General features: G+C 42.3%; 1 protein-coding gene across 1 annotated transcript in view; it reads right to left on the bottom strand.

Annotated features, from left to right (window-relative positions):
- LOC143930915 (alpha-2-macroglobulin-like protein 1) overlaps positions 1–20,645 on the bottom strand; it is a 139,133-nt gene that overhangs the window by 8,309 nt on the left and 110,179 nt on the right. The window contains exons 26-33 of the mRNA XM_077455601.1: positions 20,131–20,287; positions 17,809–17,883; positions 16,654–16,816; positions 13,200–13,405; positions 10,887–11,102; positions 10,685–10,809; positions 4,783–4,873; positions 1,902–1,970 (exon numbers count right to left, since the gene is read on the bottom strand). Coding sequence (XP_077311727.1) covers positions 1,902–1,970; positions 4,783–4,873; positions 10,685–10,809; positions 10,887–11,102; positions 13,200–13,405; positions 16,654–16,816; positions 17,809–17,883; positions 20,131–20,287 — 1,102 coding nt within the window. The remainder of the gene's footprint in view (positions 1–1,901; positions 1,971–4,782; positions 4,874–10,684; positions 10,810–10,886; positions 11,103–13,199; positions 13,406–16,653; positions 16,817–17,808; positions 17,884–20,130; positions 20,288–20,645) is intronic.

Raw genomic sequence — 20,645 nt, 5'->3', positions numbered from 1 at the left:
TTGAAGGGATGGGGGTGGGGGGTCAGCCTGTCGGTTTTCGGACCATACGCCACACACTGCATCAAATTGTTCTGCATGGCTGTCGTCCCAAAAGATGATGCACAAGAAAGCCTGCAAACAGTTTACTGAAGACAAGCAGACTAAAGCCTTGTACACATGGTCGGACATTCCAATGGATTTTGTCCTAAACGTGTGTTGCATACACACGGTCGGACAAAGTTGTCGGAAAATCCGAACGTTCGGAACGTGATGGCGTTCGTGCGTTATGAAGGGACTACGTTGAGGCTATTAGCCAATAGCTTTGGTCTCGTAATTTGATCTGAGCATGCGTGGCACTTTGTCCGATTGGAATTCTCTACAAACAAGCGGAAAATTTGAGATCCTGCTCTCAATTTTTTTCTGTTGGAATTTCCGACGGAAAAAGTCCGATAGAGCCCACACATGATTGGATTTTCCGACAATATAATCCAATCGGACCTTTTCCGTCGGAATTTCCGACTGTGTACAAGACATAAGGACATGGATTACAGGAACCATGTCCTGTGGTCTGATGAGATCAAGATAAACTTATTTGGTTCAGATGTGTCAAGCATGTGTCGGGGCCGCAACCAGGTGAGGAGGACAAAGACAAGTGTGTCTTGCCTACAGTCAAGTATGGTGGTGGGAGTGTCATGGTCTGGGGCTGCATGAGTGCTGCCGGCACTGGGGATCTACAGTTCATTGAGGGAACCATGAATGCCAACATGTACTGTGACATACTGAAGCAGAGCGTAATCCCCTCCCTTCAGAGCCTGGGCCACAGGGCAGTATTTCAACATGATAACGACCCCAAACACACCTCGAAGATGACCACTGTCTTGCTAAAGAAGCTGAGGGTAAAGGTGATGGACTGGCTGAGCATGTCTCCAGACCTAAACCCTATTGAGCATCTGTGGGACATCCTCAAATAGAAGGTGGAGGAGCACAAGGTCTCTAACATCCACCAGTTCCGTGATGTCGTCATGGAGGAGTGTAAGCGGACTCCAGTGGCAACCTGTGAAGCTGTGGTGAACTCCATGCCCCAAAGGGTTAAGGCAGTGCTGGAAAATAATTGTAGCCAAACAAAATATTGACACTTTGGGCCCAATTTGGACATTTTCACTTAGGGGTGTACTCACTTTTGTTGCCAGTGGTTTAGACATTAATGGCTGTGTGTTGAGATATGTTGAGGGGACAGCAAATTTACACTGATATACACGCCGTATACTTACTACTTTACATTGCAGTAAAGTGTTATTTCTTCAGTGTTGTCACATAAAAAGTTAGAATAAAAGATTTACAAAAATGTGAGGGAGACAGAACAGCAGTCTGTCTATGTAAGCAAGGCAGATCGCCATTCTGTGTGTGTGTATATATATATATATATATATATATATATATATATATATATATATATATATATATATATATGTATATATATATATATATATATATATATATATATATATATATATATATATATATATATATATATATATATATATATATATGTGTATATATATATATATATATATATATATGTGTATATATATATATATATATATATATATATATATATATATATATATATATATACACACATAGAGAAGAGTTGGCCATCACAGAGGTGTGAGCATGCACATTTTTATATCTGTTTACATGTTAAAAGGTGTAGCAATTTTATGGTATGTGTTTTAATAGATTTTGTGCATTACATTTGAAATATCGTTAGCATATTATTTAGTGCTGCTATTTGTGGGTAGTACCTCTGAATGCCCTTCTGTATCTCATAGTGTTTGTTTCTACACCTGTTTTGCCTTTAGTTATACTTAAACATGTTAATGCATATAGACACAAAAAATCTAAATACAGTAAATCCAAACCTCATTCAGATAAAATGTCACCAAGTCATTGTTGACCTCACATCGTTGGATCCCATGTTTTTTCTCCATCTGTGAACAGAAAATACTGTATGTGTTAGAAAGTATTAGGACTCCACAGTACAATACACAGTACAATACACATGTGATTGTATTAAAGCGGTTGTATATCGCTGGACGTTTTTTTTTTTCCTGCAAGGTAAAGTCATAACGTGCTAGTATGTAACTTTCTTTGAAACCCTGCAGCCACTTCCATCTTCACCCTTCTTGCTTCCGGGTTCGCGGGCTCCAGCTCTATGACTGGGCTGAGCCGATATGACGTCACTTACGGGTGACCGCTTACTTATAGGTAAGAGTCAGTAGAGAAAGTTTACTTTTTAAGGTACCCAAAGACATTGCATAATTATCAGCTGATCCTTCTAAAATCAGAAAAGTCTGATGATTATGAAATGTCTATGGTAACCATTGCCACTACTAGGCTGGGCCATCCTAAAATACATTTATGAAACAAAGATCTGACTTTTAATCTCAAAATTCTAACTTTAAAACTGAGAAATGTGACTTTTAGTGTCAGAATTCTGATGTTGAAACTCAGAATTTTAATATTAATCATTACATATATTATTATACATAATTTGTGACTTTTTGTGACTTCTCAGAATTCTGACTTTAAAAGCCAGAATTGTGTTTCCTAAATGTCTTTTAGGATGGCCCTAGGGTTATTTTGTATATTTTATTTTATATTGTGTATATTCAGTATATTATATTATTATATTACCCCACACACAGAAGAACCAGTCTGGGTAGAAGCCAGTTATAGAGATTCTGTCACCAGACCATTCATTTCACCAACAATCTTCCAGTAAATTTATATGGTCATTTAATGTTTTTTATGCATGTTTCTTACCTGAAAATCTTCTTTTTGGTTGCCATCCAAAAGCTCAGCAGACTCAGAACTGACACTTAGCTAAGGTTCTATGGAACTTTATGGTTCCTCCAGAGGTTACTAGTTAGTCTGGTTGAAGAAAGACACAAGTCCGTCTAGTTCAACCAATAATTTGAGCTGTTACTGAGAGTAGTGTTGGATTTAAATGGGGGCAAAAAGGGGTCACTGCCCTGGCATCCACTGACAGAAGAGGCCTCCCTTTATACAAAAATTATATAAAACAATATAAAAATTATATAAAATATTACAAAATAAATATTAATAAAATAATATAACATGTATAATTACTTTGGCAGCTCAAGTGACATCGTGTTGTGCATTTTAAAAATGTGTGACTGTCATCGCAAATGTAAACCAACTCTATGTATAAGGGGCCCCGCAAACCTCAAGTGCCCTGCCCCCCCCCAGATCTAAATCTGGCCTAGCGGAGAAACCTCCCTGCATAGTTGTTGAGAAAGGAAATCACTTGGTAGAGCCAGCTGCATGACCTCAATGATATTTTGGTTGACTGTAAGTGTGGTATACTAATTACCCCTGTAAGGGGGCATTCTTCCCATTGGCCAATGACTGTCAATTAATTGGTTTTAGCAGGTTTTCCCCAAGACCTGAAAATAGTTTCAAAAGTTCTTCTGAGGAAAAAAAGCTTAAAGCCCCGTACACACGAGCGGACTTTTCAACATCCAAAGTCCGACGGACTGAGTCCGTCAGACTATTCGATCGTGTGTGGGCTGCAACGGACTTTTGACTCGCCAAAGTCCGAAGGACTTTAGAATATGGAACATGCTTCAAATTTTTCCGAAGGAACTCCGCCGGACCCGGTCCCTTCGAAAAATTTGCTCGTGTGTATGCTATTCCGACGGACTAAAACCGACGCTAGGGTAGCTATTGGCTACTGGCTATCAACTTCCTTATTCGAATCCAGTCGTACGTCATCACGTTCGAATCCGTCGGAGTTTAGTGTGATTGTGTGTGGCCAAGTCCACTCAGCCGAAAAGTCTGTCAGAACTCCGTCGGAATTTCCAGCAGAACTCCGACGGAACTCCTTCGGAAGTCTGTCGGACATAAGTCCTCTCGTGTGTACGGGGCTTAAGAAAGACTTCACTATAGAGTTCCCCTTTACTTCTTCCCCAGCAGACACATAAAAGGTCATGCGAGGAGTTGAAAGGAGTAGTTAGGCCAGCATAGCAAATAATGATATACCCCTAGAAGAGGGAACTGACGTCTCCAGAGGAAGTAATATTTTCGCACAAGCTTAAAGGCAACTGAATAACAAAAAAAATCACTCATGCTAGGAAAATGCTGCAAAATGCATTTAAAATACTTGAGTTCTCTGTGGTTTTGCATTTTTTTTTTTTAAGTTGGTGCCAAGGTCTCTTAGAACTAATAGTAGGCTGAATTATAGGGAATTAGCAAAAGGATTTCAGATTACTGCAAGACCTCTTTCAGCAAAGCTACCTGTTTTCACTGTCTAGACCAATGATTCTCAACCAGGGTTCCGTGGAACCCTAAGGTTCCTCCAAAGGTTGCTAGGGGTTCCTTCAGCATTGGGCAATTTCTGCCTCTCAGATAAGTTCCCACCGACACCATTGATCGTTTTAGCTATCTGTAAGGAGGTAATTCTTCCCAATGACCACAAGTGCAAGGACCATTCTTTCCACTGACCATCACACTAATGTATCATGAGTTGTAGATTTCTAATTTTAAGCAGGGGTTCCCCGAGTCCGGAGAACTATTTCAAGGGTTCCTCTGTGTTGAAAAAGTTGAGAAAGGCTGTTCTATATCCTGTAAAACAATCAACACCTAGATGTTGAAATCAGACCGAAATTGCCTAATGTTATATGACAATCTTTTCAGTATTTATTGTATTGAATTCTCTTGCCCCTAAATATAATAAAACCCCATAAAATCCAAACACAAAGGGAAATGGGAATGACTTACCTCTGTTAGTGAGCTCTGTACAGGAATATAGCCAGACAACATCTTCACCTCTATAATAGCCATGTTGGATGTCTTTCGAGCCCCTGTGTATCTGCAAATATTTTAAAAAAGTTGTAGCGTGATTTTATTGTTCAGCATGAGACCCCCAAAACATCCCAGAAATTACAGTTATGAAGTCATCATCATTTCTATTTTTCTTTTGTTTATTATCCTGCAGAGCTTTATAGCTGTATGTTCTGTCATCTTTCTCTTTTTTTGTAATCTTAGTGCAGCTACAGGATTTGGTTACTTTTATTGTCATCATGAGTGCCTCCTACCACTAGGAGAACTAGGCAGCTGCCTAGGGCGCATTGCCACCTAGAGCAAAGCCACGGCTGCTGGTTTCCCTACTGTCTGCAGCCTGCCTAACACTCCGCTGGCTTCCCCACACAGTCCACCGTAAGGCTGCATCCCGCTGCTCGCTGCTGTTGTGCACACCTCTGCGACTTGTGCTTGATTATTGTGTATGTGATTTGTTCCTATTAAGGCTGTACCTCAATAGGAGCAAATGACATACACAATACACAGTAATGAAAGTGCTGATTAGGGATGAGCTTTATGTTCGGGCCGAACATGAGTTCGACTTGAACATTGGCTGCTCGCCGAATAGCGGACAATTTGGGGTGTTTGCGGCAAATTCAAAAGCCGCGAAACACCCTTTAAAAGTCTATGGGAAAAATCAAAAGTGCTAATTTTAAAGGTTAACCTCCCTGGTGGTATGATTCAGTCTGGAATAAGGTGCTGAAAGCAGTACAATTATGTTGTATGGAAATCTGGCTTTTATTTTGTAGTCCTGTACTTCTTAGGAATAACGCTCTTAAATCTGTTCAAACCAGAGTCTAGCAGACATCCCGGGTATGATAAAGTTTATAATATAATAAAGAATAATAAAAATTATTCAATAATGTAATCAAATCCTAAAACACTGAAAAAGGGACACGTTTTGGTTGCTATGGACAATCTCCAAATTTCAGGCAGAAAAAAAACTGTATTTATAATATAAAAGTGCATGCAGGGCACTGCACAGACCACTAGGGACAAAGGGGGTGTGTATTTTTTAACCACTTGCCGTCCGCCCTATAGCAAATGGACGGCGGCAAAGTGGTTTCATAATCCTGACCGGACGTCATATGACGTGATCAGGATTATGAGCCGCTGCGCGCCCCCGGGGGCGCGCATCGCGGCGATTGTTGTTGCCGGGTGTCAGTCTAACACCCGGCAACTACGATCTCGGTAAAGAGTCTCCGACGGAGACTCTTTACCACGTGATCAGCCGTGTCCAATCACGGCTGATTACAGTGTAAATAGGAAAAGCCGGTGATCGGCTTTTCCTCACTCGCGTCTGTCAGACGCGAGTAGAGGAGAGCCGATCGGCTGCTCCTCTGACAGGGGGGGTCTGTGCTGATCGATTATCAGCACAGCCCCCCCGAGGATGCCCACACTGGACCACCAGGGACGCCACCAGACCACCAGGGATGCCAAGGTATGCCACCCTAGACCACCAGGGGTTCTAGTCAGTGCCACAATGGATGCCAATCAGTGCCCATAATGGATGCCAATCAGTTCCCACAATGGGCATCACTGATTGGCATGCATTATTGATTGGCACTGATTGGCATCCATTAGTGCAATATATTATAATACTATGCTGCCTATCAGTTCCCATCTGTGCCGCCTATCAGTGCCTACCCATGCCCACCTGTGCCGCCTACCCATGCCCACCTGTGCCGCCTACCCATGCCCACCTGTGCCGCCTAACCCATGCCCACCTGTGCCACTTATCCATGCCCATCCATGCCAATCCGTGCCAATTTGTGCCACCTATCAGTGCCCATCCGTGTCGCCCAACAGTGCCACCCATCAGTGCCGCCTATCAGTGCCACATATCGGTGTCCATCAATGCCACCTCATCAGTGCCACTTCATCGGTGCCCATCAGTGCCGCCTTATCATTGCCCATCAGTGTAACCCCATCAGTGCCCATCAGTGAAGGAGAAAACTTACTTATTTGCAAAGTTTTGAAACTGAAACAAAAAAAAACATTTTTTTTTCAAAATTTTCGGTATTTTTTTATTTGTTTAGCAAAAAATAAAAACCGTAGAGGTGATCAAATACCACCAAAAGAAAGCTCTATTTGTGGGAAAAAAATGATACAAATTTCATTTGGGTACAGTGTAGCATGACCGCGCAATTGTCATTCAAAGTGCGACAGCGCTGAAAGCTCAAAATTGGTCTGGGCAGGAAAGTGTTTAAGTGCCCAGTATTGAAGTGGTTAATACAGCACTGTAACCTGTAGGATTACAGTGCTGTGTGTGTTTTGTGTGTTTTTACCTTTTTGAATTTGCCGCCGTTCTGCGATCCCGTGCACCGTAACGTCTCAGGGAATAGAGCTCAGCGGCATTTGGCACGGTGAATCGAGCGGAGGACAGCTCGATCACACAGCGCGGAGGACATCGCTGGATCCAGGGGACAAGGTAAGTAAGTCTTACTGTGTCCTCCCCTGCATCCAGCGAAGCGATCCCGAGTCTGGCTCGGGGCTACCGCTTCTATCAGTAAATTCCCAACCCGAGCCAGACTCGGGATTACCGCTAGGGGGGTTAATATAGATGATATTGTGATAAAAAGTATTTGGGGACCTGGGTCCTGCCCCAGGGGACGTCAATGCAAAAAAAAGTTTTTCCATTTTTTCCGGGGTAGTGATTTTAATAATGCTTAAAAGTGAAACAATGCCCATGTTTAGAACAGTCTGCGATCAAAATGACATTTCTAAAGGAAAAAAAGTCATTTAAAAGTACTTGCAGCTATAATTAATTGTCAGGTCTTGGCAATACACATAAAAGTTCAATGATAAAAATGGCATGGGATTCCCCCACAGTCCAATACCAGGCACTTTGGGTCTGGTATGAATATTAAAGGGAACCCCGAACCAAAATGTAAGGAAAAAAAAGGTGTGGGGTCCCACCAAAAACCCATACCAGACCCTTAACCGAGCACACAACCTGGCACGCTGCAGGAAAAGAGGGGGGACATGAGAGTGCCCTAACTCCTGAACCGTACCAGGCCACATGCTCCCCAGTCTGCCCCCTTTGATGCACGGGGACATTCCTATGGCCCTGCCCCCTCTGATGCTATGGGAAGGCATAGGGATGCCCCTGTGCACCAGAGGGGGTGGGGTCACCCGGCAACGTGATTGTGTGGCCCCATCCACAGTTATAAAAGAGCTGTCATCTGAGAGGTCGGTCATTACTGCGGGTGCCTCCCATGGAGGCAGATCGGTGGCAGCGTGCGGCTTCTTTTTTTTTTCGGTCAGTTGGAGCGAGAGAAGAAGATGAATGGACTTCGTGGGACAGTTGTATTTTAAAATTTTTTAATAAAGGACTTGTTTTGTCATTTTTAAAATTTTCATACTTTTTTTGTGAAATGGTATGGGTACCCTTTACCATTTCACACAGGGGGAGGCCAGGATCTGGAGGTCCCCTTGTTAAAGGGTTAAAGGGGGCTTCCAAATTCCGATAATCCCCCTGCCCGCAGACCCCTGGGCAAGGGTTGTGAGGATGAGGCCCTTGTCCCCATCAACATGGGGACAAGGTGCTTTGGGGGTGCTTTTCACACCATTTTTGGCATGGGGTTCCCCTTAATTCAGGTCTGGTATGGATTTTGAGGGGCCCTATGCCATTTTCTTTTACATTTTGTCTCAGGGTTCCATACCAGACCTGAAGGGCCATCATCCCATGCCAGGAATCCCATGCTGTTTTTTTTCAATGACTTTTATCTGTATTGCTAAGACCCGACAAACGAGTAGTTTTAAATGACTTTTTTTCATTTAGAAATGTCATTTTGCTCTAGGACTGTTCTAAAACATGGGAAACATGTGCCACCTTACAGGCATACTATAGACAGCCCCCCCTCCCCAAGAACAAAATTTAAAGGAATAATTCACTTTTATTGTTTCACTTTAAGCATTATTAAAATCACTGCTCCCGAAAAAAAACGACATTTTTTAAACTTTTTTTTGCATTGATACATGTCCCCTGGGGCAGGACCCGGGTCCCCAAACACTTTTTATAGCAATAACTTGCATATAAGCCTTCAAAATTAGCACTTTTGATTATTCATGTTTGTGTCCCATAGACTTTAGCGGTGTTCGCGTCAGCGTTCGCGTGTTCAAACACATTTTTTGCCTGTTCGCATGTTCTGCTGCGAACCGAACAGGAGGGTGTTTGGCTCATCCCTAATGTTGATAAAACATACAACAGAATCAAATAATTTTGAAGGGCAAACTAGATGCAGTATTTGGGGGTCCAGGTACTCTCTCCACTCCTCTGTACCCCGGACCTGTAATAATGTATGACTCCTCCCACCCACTCCACAATATGCTGGTCAGTCTGCGGAGTACCATCAGTGACTGATTTTTACATCCACAAGGCACCACAGGAAATCATTTTTGCCTGTGGCGATCAAGATATATAATTCTTTTCTGTGAGGGCTGAAGGTGAAGGTTTAATTCTGGTTGTTTTTGATCAGAATTTTTTTTTAAAGTATGTTGGTATTGTGTTGGTTATTATCTGGGGTGGTGATAGAGAAAGTGGTGTCTTATTTGTATTTGGTAGTTTGCCTGTTATTTTATTCTGTGTTATTTATTCTATGTTGTATTTTAATTGTATGGATGTTTTATTTGTAGGGTAGTTTTAATTTTGTTATTTGGTGTTAATTTGGTTGTTTTTGCATCTTGTTCAGTCTATTGTTGTGATCTTGTGTTGTCTTTGTTAAGCGTGTCTGTGTCGTAACAATTTCCCTTTGGGATTCATAAAGTATTCTGTGTTCTGTATTTTGGATGATGAAGATTATAGTTATAATCACCCATACAGGACTGTTGTAAGACTACTGAATTATTAGAAATAAATTATTAAAGTAGCAAATACCCGAGACAGCTGTAAATTTAATAAAAATAAAAATAAAATAAAATGAAAAAAAAAACTGTATCATTTCAATATTGTTCATAAAACAATAATTTACTAAATTGTAAGACACAGCAAAATGTCTCTAGGTATTGCTTTTCCCAGTAATCTACATTGTATTGTATGTATGGTATACTCTTACGCCCTGTACACACGATATGATTTTCTAACAACAAATGTTGGATGTGAGCTTGTTGTCGGAAAGTCCGACCGTGTGTATGCTCCATAGAACATTTGTTGTTGGAATTTCCACCAACAAATCTTTGAGATCTGGTTCTCAAATTTTTCGACAACAAAACTTGTTGTCGGAAATTCCGAGCGTGTGTACACAATTCCGATGCACAAAAGTCCACACATGCTCGGAATTAAGCAGAGGAGCTGCACTGGCTATTGAATTACATTTTTCTCGGCTCGTCGTACGTGTTGTACGTCACCGCGTTCTTGATGTTCGGAATTTCCGACAACATTTGTGTGACCGCGTGTATGCAAGGCAAGTTTTTGTTGTTGGAAAATCCTGTCTTGTGTACAGGGCATTAGGCTGGGTTCACATATGTGCGAATTGGATGCAGGTTTTCCCACATCCAATTCACATGACATGCAAGTGTGCTCAGCTCGCAATAAAGCCGGTTCACAAAGGTCGGGGGCAGCCACGTCTCTCATTCCAAAAGGGTCCTGTGCGTCTTTGGGTCTGGTTCAGCTGTGAATTCAGGCAAAAATTGGGACCTCATTCTCACTTGAACTGGTGAACAGGGACGCACCAGACCCCATGCTGGGAACCATAGCCGCATATATGTGAACCCGTCCCAAAAGAACCTGTGCTCAGAGGATACTTTTTGTAAAAATTTAGGTAATTAAGTTAATTATGAACTCTTATATGATGCTAACTATAAACACAGGTTGACTTACTGAGCAGTTATATGAAGTCCAAGGTCTTTCACTGGGTGTTTCACACTTTCTTTTGGTGTTACCTCAACACCGACTGCAAAGGTGGCCTCATTTCTTACCACTGGGGTGTTGAATCTAAGAACTGTCTACAAGGAAAGGATAGCAAAATTAGATGATTGCAGAATGGATGGAACAGAAGAAATATATGGGATTTCCCAGGTACCTGTACAGAGACACAACCTTCTCCTGTAGCAGTCACTGTGTACTCTCCGGGAATGGTTGGTAGTGTCCTTCTCTGGAGGAGAAGTCGGTTATTCTTGTCTACATGGAACTTCTCCAAAAATCCTGTCTTGGAAGTAACAGTCACTGTTATAGCTCCCTTGTCACTGTATGTAGCCTCTGCATACTTGGCCATAGCCTGGAGAGCCACGACTGTGTCCTATAAAGAGAAAATGCATAGACGTTATATACAAAGGATATCACAATAGAATTCAGTAGACTAAACAGTTCACCAATATAACTTAAAGGGGTTGTAAACCCTCGCCGTTTTTCACCTTAAACCTTATCTTTACTGCAGCAGTGCCCCCGAGCCCCCTTTATACTTACCTGAGCCACAACGGGAACGAGTGCACCAGCTTCGACCGGTGTCTTGTGTCCTGATTTGATAGATTGATTGCAGTGCAGCCATTGGCTCCCACTGCTGTCAATCAAATCCAATGATGCGGGCACCGGAGGGGGGGGCGAGTCCTGTGGTTTGTGTCAGCAGATGCAGCAGCAGGATATGGGAGCGCGCCTGCATGGGTGTCCTGTCGGAGATCTCTTCTCCTGCTGCTGCCTCCATGTCCTGCGAGGAGAGAGTGAAAGAAGAGCCCCGCTGCTCTTGGGCACAGTGCTGGATCAATAAATCGGGCTCAGGTAAGTATTTATCACATGGTGCATCAAGGTAAAAACCATTAGGCCTTTACAACCACTTTAAGCAAGAATAGATGTAGTTTTCATGCTACAAAAGGTTACATGCAACAAATGTTTTTGTACATCTCAGCACTATTAAAGAAGGGTACCGTAAATGTGTGTTATGGCTGTCAATATATTATGTTTCCATCAGTTTTTATTTGTTAAAGGGGTATCCCCTTTTGCGTACAAATTAAATTGAGTCATTGAGCCTGTAAGCTGGGTGAAAATAGTCAGTTTGGTGCTGTACCAGTTGGGAGGGTAGGAGTTAATGCTTTCCCAGTTCATTGGTCTTTTTGGCGGGTATTTCTGTGGGTTCAACCCAATGATCTTGTGTTATAAAATAGGGACAGAGGTCCAAAGCAGAGAGGTTGAGGTCTAGGCTGAAGTCCAGGGAGCCTGGGACCAAGAACCCCAGAGAGAAAGTTCCCCTTGCAGAAGAAAGATCTGGTGCCTGTAAAGGAGTGAGACAAAGATCAACATCTGCAAGGAGCAGAAGGATGTTGCTTGTTACTACTGGGATTTAAAGTCATCAGAACTTGTGGTTCGCTCTGTAGGCACCATCTGCTGGAGAATGCCTTTTTGGACTCTGTAATTACACTAATTTTGCAGGTATGCTGGGGCACTACACAAGTCTGAACTTGGGTTTGGGATGTAGGAAGAAATTATATCTCTCAATGTTGGACTTTGTAATGCCTTTTGCACTTTTTCAAGTAATGTTTTCTAACCTTGTTCCCATCTGGCCGGAAGTTACTAAAGGGATGTGATGTAAATAACTGGCACCATCCCATGGTTCAGATCACTAAGGTACTTGGGATATGAAGACATCAGTATGGAAGTAATATAGTGAGAAGACACCAGTGGGTACTTAGGGTAAAATATGTCTAACAAGCAGCCTGTTGGAAGCTTATGCCTTTTGCAGGTGAAATGGCCTCTAGCAGTGGGGCAGATGTTTTCGGTTCTCCAGCGCTCTGTCTCCCATAGCAACAGAAGTGGAAGTGCACTGTGGGGCTCACTCTGCAACTGGGGAACTGTAGTGGAAATGCTGGACAGGTGAAAATGAACTAGGCTCAACGTGTCCCTCCTAAATGCAAGTTACAGAGAGGGTGTACCCGTCACAGGAACCCCAGAGAACAGGACTGGAGAACAGCTATGGTGCAAGTTTACACGGTGTACGTTCATCTCTAAAAGTAGAGGCCCACCTTAAGGTCGAGTATCCCCCCCCACGGTAGCCTCAGCCTTATCCCAGGGCATTGATGAAAATGGCACAAGAGCAAAGGTACCTTATGTGCAGAGCAAAGTGAACTCATCACAGGTGCCTATTGTTGCCCAGAAGAACTCCTCTCGGGGTAGGCTTATCATGTGACTCTTGCTTGGTGCCCAATGAGGGGGGAAACATGGAGGATGTGACAATCACCCTACCCTGCCTAAAAGCCAAAACAATTGTGTGTTTTAGGCGGGAGGTTTTGATTAGTCCTGAGACTGTCTGGGGATTTTGGAGCCACTTGTCTCTTCTACATGAGGTAGCGCTACCCTCAGATGGCCATTGGTGTACCACATCGTGGGCACACTTTTTATCTGTTACCTGTGTAGATGAGAAGCCTCCATTGGGGTTCTGTTGTTTGCCCAGCCATTTGACAATCTTTGTAGCTTTGTCCAGATCAGGCTCAGGTTGAGACAGCACAGCCAGTAAGACATAGGCAGCCATCTCCACCTCTGCAGTTGCAGCTCTGTGCAAGTGTGGGGTATCAGAGGATGGAGTAGACTCACGTTCCCAGTGTATCTGTCCTTCTATAAAAGAGTAAAAAAAAAAAAGAAGCTTACACTAATATAAAAAATAATATATGCACATGAACAGTCTCCCAAATCAAATTATATTTGGCAAAATTGGACAACCATATAATTTCTATGTAGCAGTGTTGGACTCTCACACACAACTGTTCTGGAGAGAGAAAGTGATCAGGTGGGTTCCAAAACCTTCTGCTATTGTTTCCCTTTAAATAACTGTAAATGATGAGGATACCCCCAAAGAAGATTCACCTCTAGACTTGTAATCCACATTTATATATAATTAGCACAAATTTCTTAGCAAAAAAAAAACAACTTAATTAATGAAAATGTATGCTCTATTAATACTATTAAAATAAATATACTTAAGCACTGATGAATAAATATGGTGATAATAAAAGATAAATAAATGATTACAGCTGCAACCATTAAAATAGTGTTCTGACACCACACACAAAGTGATAATTCAATAAAACAACAGTGCGCTAAAATCAGCCTCCTATTACTGTGGCACAATACTGATATTGCACATCCTAAAATTACAAATTCTATGCAGAAAAAAGTGTCTGATAAATTACTCCTGTGTAAACAATATTCAAATGCCACCTGAGTATGGATAGCCTGTTCACCTTCTAAGGCAATAGGTGTATTCCATTTTTCATTAAAATCAGTCCATAAATCAATGTCCAGCTGATTTCTTTCTATTTCCTCTAAGGTTCTCAGTGTAGGATGGTTCTCAAATAAAAGTAGAAAAAACAAATCATTGTGCATTGCTTAAGATAGTGTGAATCTGACGCAACGCTTCTCCCGACGCGTTGCGTCACATGTCAGGTGACTTTTTTCAAGTGACATGTGACAACATGTCGGGACGAACCTAGTGACCACATCTACAGGGTTTCAACATACTAGATGTGGAGTCACTTGCTATGTGCAACTGATCGCTTTATATGCGCTGATTGGTTCAAACAAATGTGAGTGAAATAACCTCGTATTTCAGATTAACATTATCATAAGCGCTGCACAATGATTGTTTTTTTCTATTTTTATTTGAGAACCATCTTACACTGAGAACCTTAGAGGAAATAAAAAGAAATCAGCTGGACACTGATTTATGGACTGATTTTAATGAAAAACGGAATACACCTATTGCCCTAGGAGATGAACAGGCTATCCATACTCAGGTGGCGTTTGAATATTGTTTACACAGGAGTAATTTATCAGACACTTTTTTCTGCATAGAATTTGTAATTTTGGGATGTGCAATATCACTATTGTGCCACAGTAATAGGAGGTTGATTTTAGCGCACTGTTGTTTTATTGAATTATGCTTTATTAACCACATCAATACAGGGCACTTTTGCCACCCTTCCTCCCCAGACCAATTTTCAGCTTTCAGCGCTCTCGCACTTTCATTGACAATTGTTACCCTGTACTCAAATTAAATTTTTATCATTTTGTTCGCACAAATAGAGCTTTCTTTTGGTGGTATTTATTTGCAACTCCGTTTTTAATTTTTTGCAATATAAGCGAAAAAAGCGCAGAAAATTTTGAAAAAAAAAACAATATTTTCTTCTTTCTATTTTAAAACAAATCCAATAAAATCGAATTGTGTCATAAATTTAAGCCAAACTGTATTCTGCTACATGTCTTTAAAAAAAAAATTACATTCAGTGGATAATAATTAGTTTGTGTGATCGCGGACATATGTACGCATATGATCATGTACAGATCTGCGCAGATGATTACGGACATACGTGTGCAGGTAATCATTGGGACATGTGATTTTAGTGGGACATATGATTTTATAATTTGGGGACATGTGCTTTGGGGACATTGTGTGGGGACATGTGTGTTTTACATTGTGTGGGGACACTAGGTTGATGATCAGTGTGTAAAAATCTGTAAAATACTCACTGATCACCAGCCGGCTGCGGTGATCCGCTCTCCTCTCCTCACGGACAATTTCTGTGTGAGGAGAGGAGAGTGGATTGCCTAGCAACCGGCTCTGTGTTTACATCACATGACAACTGTGATTGGACACGGCCGTTATGTGATCAGGAGGGCCAATCATAGAGCCCTCTAGCCGATTGGAGATGCGCCGTGTCCGGGTGACACAAGAGCATTGGGACCGTGCCCGCATGTGCGTGATCCCCCTCCATCTGAGGGGTGTTCCTGAACGTCCACTCAGAAGGAGAGAGCACCCACCCAGCCGTTTATATACATTGGCCAGGTGGGAAGTGGTTAATGCCTCATCAAATCATTCTCCTACACAAATCATGACCTCCTACTCTCAAGCTCTCTCATCTCCTCCTCCCACACTCGTCTCCAGGATTTCTCCAGAGCCTCTCCAATCCTCTGGAACTCTCTACCTCCACTGGTCCGGCTATCCCCTACTCTTGCTACCTTCAGGCGATCCCTGAAAACTCATCTATTCAGGGAAGCTTATCACGTCTCAAACTAATCTCCTACCACTTCCATCAGGTCATTCACAACAGTTATAACCTTTTGTACCACCTGCCCCACCCTATTAGATTGTAAGCTCTTCTGAGCAGGGCCCTCTTAATCCTCTTGTATTTTATTGTATTTTAACTGTATTGTCTCCTTTTTATATTGTAAAGCGGTGCGTAAATTGCTGGCGCTATATAAATAATGAATAATAATAATAATAATTCTCTGCAGCTATTTCCTTTTGTACCACCACCCCCTCCCTTTAGAATGTAAGCTCTACGAGCCGGGCCCTCCTGTACCTTTTTTATTGTACTGTAATTGTGTTGTCCCCCCTATACATTGTAAAGCGCTGCGTAAACTGTTGGCGCTATATAAATCGATAATTGTAATAATAATAATAATAATACCAAACACTTAAGCAAAACCCAGAAAAGCCAGCAAGACATCTGGCTTGCCTCGAAATTCCAGCTTTATAGCGCTACAGCACACCTGAAGGGTTCTTAGTGCTGCTCTTCCTTCTCCTAGTGAAAGCTCTGCTGTACAGGGAATTATGGCAGGCTGATACTGAGTCAAATGCAAATACTTACACTAGTTGAACTTAAAAATATATTTATTGACATTATTGTAAACCTTCATTTATTGCAGTTTTTAATATGTTCCAGGAGATCACATTTATCAATTACTGGTTACTATGAACATTCCTTTTCTTATGCGCTTCTCCAAATGTATTTATTTTTTACATCAAATACAGGAGAAAGCAGCAGACAGAAGTTCCATGGTAGACATACTCCATCAGTACTTACCTCCTTTCAGAGCCTTTTCATCCAGTTTGTCGAATACTATTTTCCTGATCTCCGTTTCTTTGCACAAAGTAAAGGTGTAGGCAAGAAGAGCCAAGGTGTATACATTGGTCACATTCACAGCTTCCTTCTGCAGACAGGACGCTGCGTCCCTGATCAGAGGGTCCTGGATCAGAATACAATTTTAGTATGTTATTTTTTTATTTGAATAACCAGCTTGGTTTAGTTCATTTCCTGACATATTTTCTTAAGAATATTCGAATCATCCAAATTTTGGCTGCTGAAATTCCAATATATCTCTAATACATGGTCATGTGAGTCTTGCATTCTCCATCTCTTCCAAAATTGTAAACATTGTTGCTTGGTAGTGTGTTCTCTTATTTTGCTTCTATAACTCTAATGCACACGGTCGGCTTTTTTCGAAAATGTTCGATGGGAGCCTTTTGTCGGAAATTCCGACCGTGTGTAGCTCCACCGTCACATTAAAATTTGAGATCTGGTTCTCAAATTTTTCCGACAACAAAATCCGTTTGTGCAAATTCAGATCATGTGAATCAAGCAGAAGGGCAGCACTGGCGATTGAACTTCATTTTTCTTGGCTCGTTGTACGTTTTGTACGTCACCCCGTTCTTGACGTTCGGAATTTCCAACCAACTTTGTGTGACCGTGTGTGTGCAAGACAAGTTTGAGCCAACATCCGTTGGAAAAAAAACACGGTATGTTGTTGTAGGAATGTCTGATTGTGTGTCCGCGGCATAAGGGTGCTTTCACACTGCCCCAATGTGGTTTGGCTGCAGCATGGGTGCAGAGCAGTGTAACCATGGTTTTCAAGCAGGTTACCTCCAGCTTCCCATAGACTTCTATTATATCTTGCATTTTGGAGTATTTTTTTCAAAGCGAACCAAAAGATCTGCATGCTGCATCTTTGGTATGCTTTCAGAAAATGTCGCAAAAAGGCAGGATATAATAGAAGTCTATGGGAAAGCATAGGTACACTGCGCCACACCTGTGCTGTAGCCAAACTGCAGTGGGGCAGTGTGGATGCTCCTTAGGGCCTCAAGCATGTTATGGTAGATATGACTATAAGATGAGCCCCTATGTCCTCTCTATGTTTTAATATGAGATCAACCATAATATTTCCATGATGCAATCTCTTACCTCTACAGATACACCAGATTCCAGCAATGCGATTGTTACATAGGCTGATAGGGAAATGTCATCTTCCACTCCTCCCTGGAACATAGAGATTACAACATTGATATTTACAATATAAACAAATCTGAAAATTCATTAAGGGATCATGTACACTACAGCTTCTAAACTTAAATTTAGAAGCTTTTGGCATTTTGTGTCAAAGATCCTAAACTCAGCTCCATAAAAGCCTATGTGTCTATGCACACATACTATAGGCCTTTACAAGAGTTTAGAAGATGCTGCGGTTATCAAAGGTTCAACCTCTCTCTCCTGAACATGGAAGATTTGTGTTCAGTATAGGCCGCAAAACGCGTCAAAGTCGCAGTAAAATTGTGGCGCAATTTTCCTGGGTTTTGTGTTTTTCCGCATTTGGCGGTCAGTATAGTCTATGTGTACATGAGCCCTAAGGAAAGCAGGCTGGAGATGTAAATCACTGGTCAGTGGAGGGATTGATTAGAAAGTTTTTAAACCCTCCAGCATTTTACAAAAATTGCATATTTCAGTTTTTGGTTCATGCTGGGAAGCTAAACCACATTACAGTTTCTTATATCTCTGGGTAAACTGCTTGATGTGAACGCAGGCTTTAGTTCCAATACCTGTACACCAGTTATGGCTTTTACAAGGGAGTCTAATACTCTCTGTTGTATTATTTTGAAGATGCTTACAACAAGGGTTGTGGGAGCATCCTAAAATTTAAGACACCCAAGACAGTAAGACCCCTTTCACACCGGGACGGTTTTCAGGCGCTTTAGCGCCTAAAAACTGCCTCCCATTCATACCAGTGTGTCTTTTCACGGTGGAGTGCTTGCGGAACTTTCCTAAAAAGTCCTGCAAGCAGCATATTTGGGCAAGTTGGCAGTGCTGTATTTGGGGTAACACTTTTTTTGGGGTTAAAACCACCCCGCTAGTGGCTGAAACAGCACTAAAACAGCTCTAAAGCACTGCTTAAATCAGTGTGTGAAACTTTCGGGGTGAAACCAGCCAAAAGAAGCCCACCAGACTGCTTAAATAAGCTTCCCTTAGCCTTTTGCAGGTAACTACAGCTTCCTAAGGTGCAGTGGAGGTAGGTGCTCAATATTTTGATGGCAGGAGATAGACGGGAATGTGGCAATTTCCCCCCACGGAATGCATTGGACAACCCCCCATGAGGAAGATGGACAGGAATGCGGTGACCCCCCCTCCACATGGGAGATGGATGGGAATGCGGGCCCCCCCTGCATGGGAGATGGACGGGAATGCGGGCCCCCCCTGCATGGGAGATGGATGGGAATGTGGGCCCCCCTGCATGGGAGATGGACGGGAATGCAGCAGCAATCAGAGGCCACCTTACCTTAGGAAGGAGGCAGAGGAGGCAGACATGGGTAAGGGCTGCAGCTAATCACACCAGGGCCATTGCTAATCCTCCAGGCTGAACAAGAAGTGTGTCCAGACTTCTGACTGAGACCCCGATTGGCCAGGAGTTCTAAGACTCCCGGCCAATCGGTGTCTCAGTCAGGGGTTTGGGGTGTGGCTGTATTGCACTGTTCTATTGTGTCTGTCTGCCTTGGATATTATGGGATGTGTAAGTGTGCTTGCTGTGAGGAGGGAGGGGGATTTCTCCAACAGCTCTCCCTGCTGATTGGACAGCCTACCCTGCCCGGAATGCAAAGGGGGGGGGGATTGTCCAGAGTATTATCTGTGTTTTCAATAAACAGTTCTTGGTGAGCAACCAAACGAGTATTGTCTTGTTTATGGTTGTCAGCGATTAGAATATCTGATACCTATATTCAGACTGGAAGGAAGCGGTGTATGATGAAAGCACTCAAGCAGAGTGTGGGACGTTTCGTTACAAAGACAATAGCGAATATTAATTTGCTATTGTCACACAAGTGGGTGGGCTCGGGGCACAGTGCTCTGCTCCCTGAGCTCACCCTTTTTTGAAGCCAATTAGAGCCTCGTGCTCTAATCATGTGCTTCAAAAAAAAAAAAAAAAACATTGGAATCCCATGTGCTTGGCTCCCCACATGTAGATTAGGGGGCCAGGCGCATGGATAGGAGGGGGCGGCGCCCGTGCACCCCCTGTGGATGGGCCGCTACTGCCTAGCAGGCGGATCTGGTTTGACAGTCTGTAAAAATCCCGGTACTTCCAGGTATGAGAAAGCAAGTGAGATGCCACCTGTCTCCTCTCAATATAGCCCATTGGGCCTGAGTGGGCAATCAGCGAGGAAAGTAAACAACTGATGGGATTCTATCACATACGACATGTAGTTATTTACTTCCATGTATTTCTAACAAACTTTACTGTACCTTCAATTCACTATGAAAGAGTTTTCCCACATTTCTGAAGCACCCACTTTCCTTACGGTGCCCTTGTAGCCAGTCGAACGATTCTTTCAAGTGTCTTTCATCTATGAAGATGTATGGGCGAGCATTGTTGAAAGATTTCACTACAAAAGCTGTCAGCCTGCAAAAAAGTTGAATAATAAATAATGAAATAGAGATAATGTTCTGAATTTTGTCCGTTGTTATAAAATGTGGCTATATAGGGATTTTGGATAAAGCATGTCTTATGATACAATACAATTTTAATGCATAAAGTATTTGGTAATCAGTTCTGCTGATAAAACTGATGAATAATTACAATCCAGCAAGGCTTTACATTGGGGTTGATTTATTGAAGTGGGAGAGTACAAATTCTAGTTCAGCAGTGCATTGTAGCCAATCAGCTTCCAAATTCAGCTTGTTCAATTAGGCTTTGACAAAAAAAAAACTGGAAGCTGATTGGTTTCTGTGACAGACCTAGCCGGGACAGAGGCTATTGG

This window comes from Lithobates pipiens, unplaced genomic scaffold, assembly GCF_037356315.1.
Source record: "Lithobates pipiens isolate NorthernLeopardFrog02 unplaced genomic scaffold, aLitPip1_a1.2 Scaffold_25, whole genome shotgun sequence".
In the NCBI taxonomy this organism is placed as follows: Eukaryota; Metazoa; Chordata; class Amphibia; order Anura; family Ranidae; genus Lithobates; species Lithobates pipiens.
This window is presented reverse-complemented; position numbering and strand designations above follow the sequence as displayed.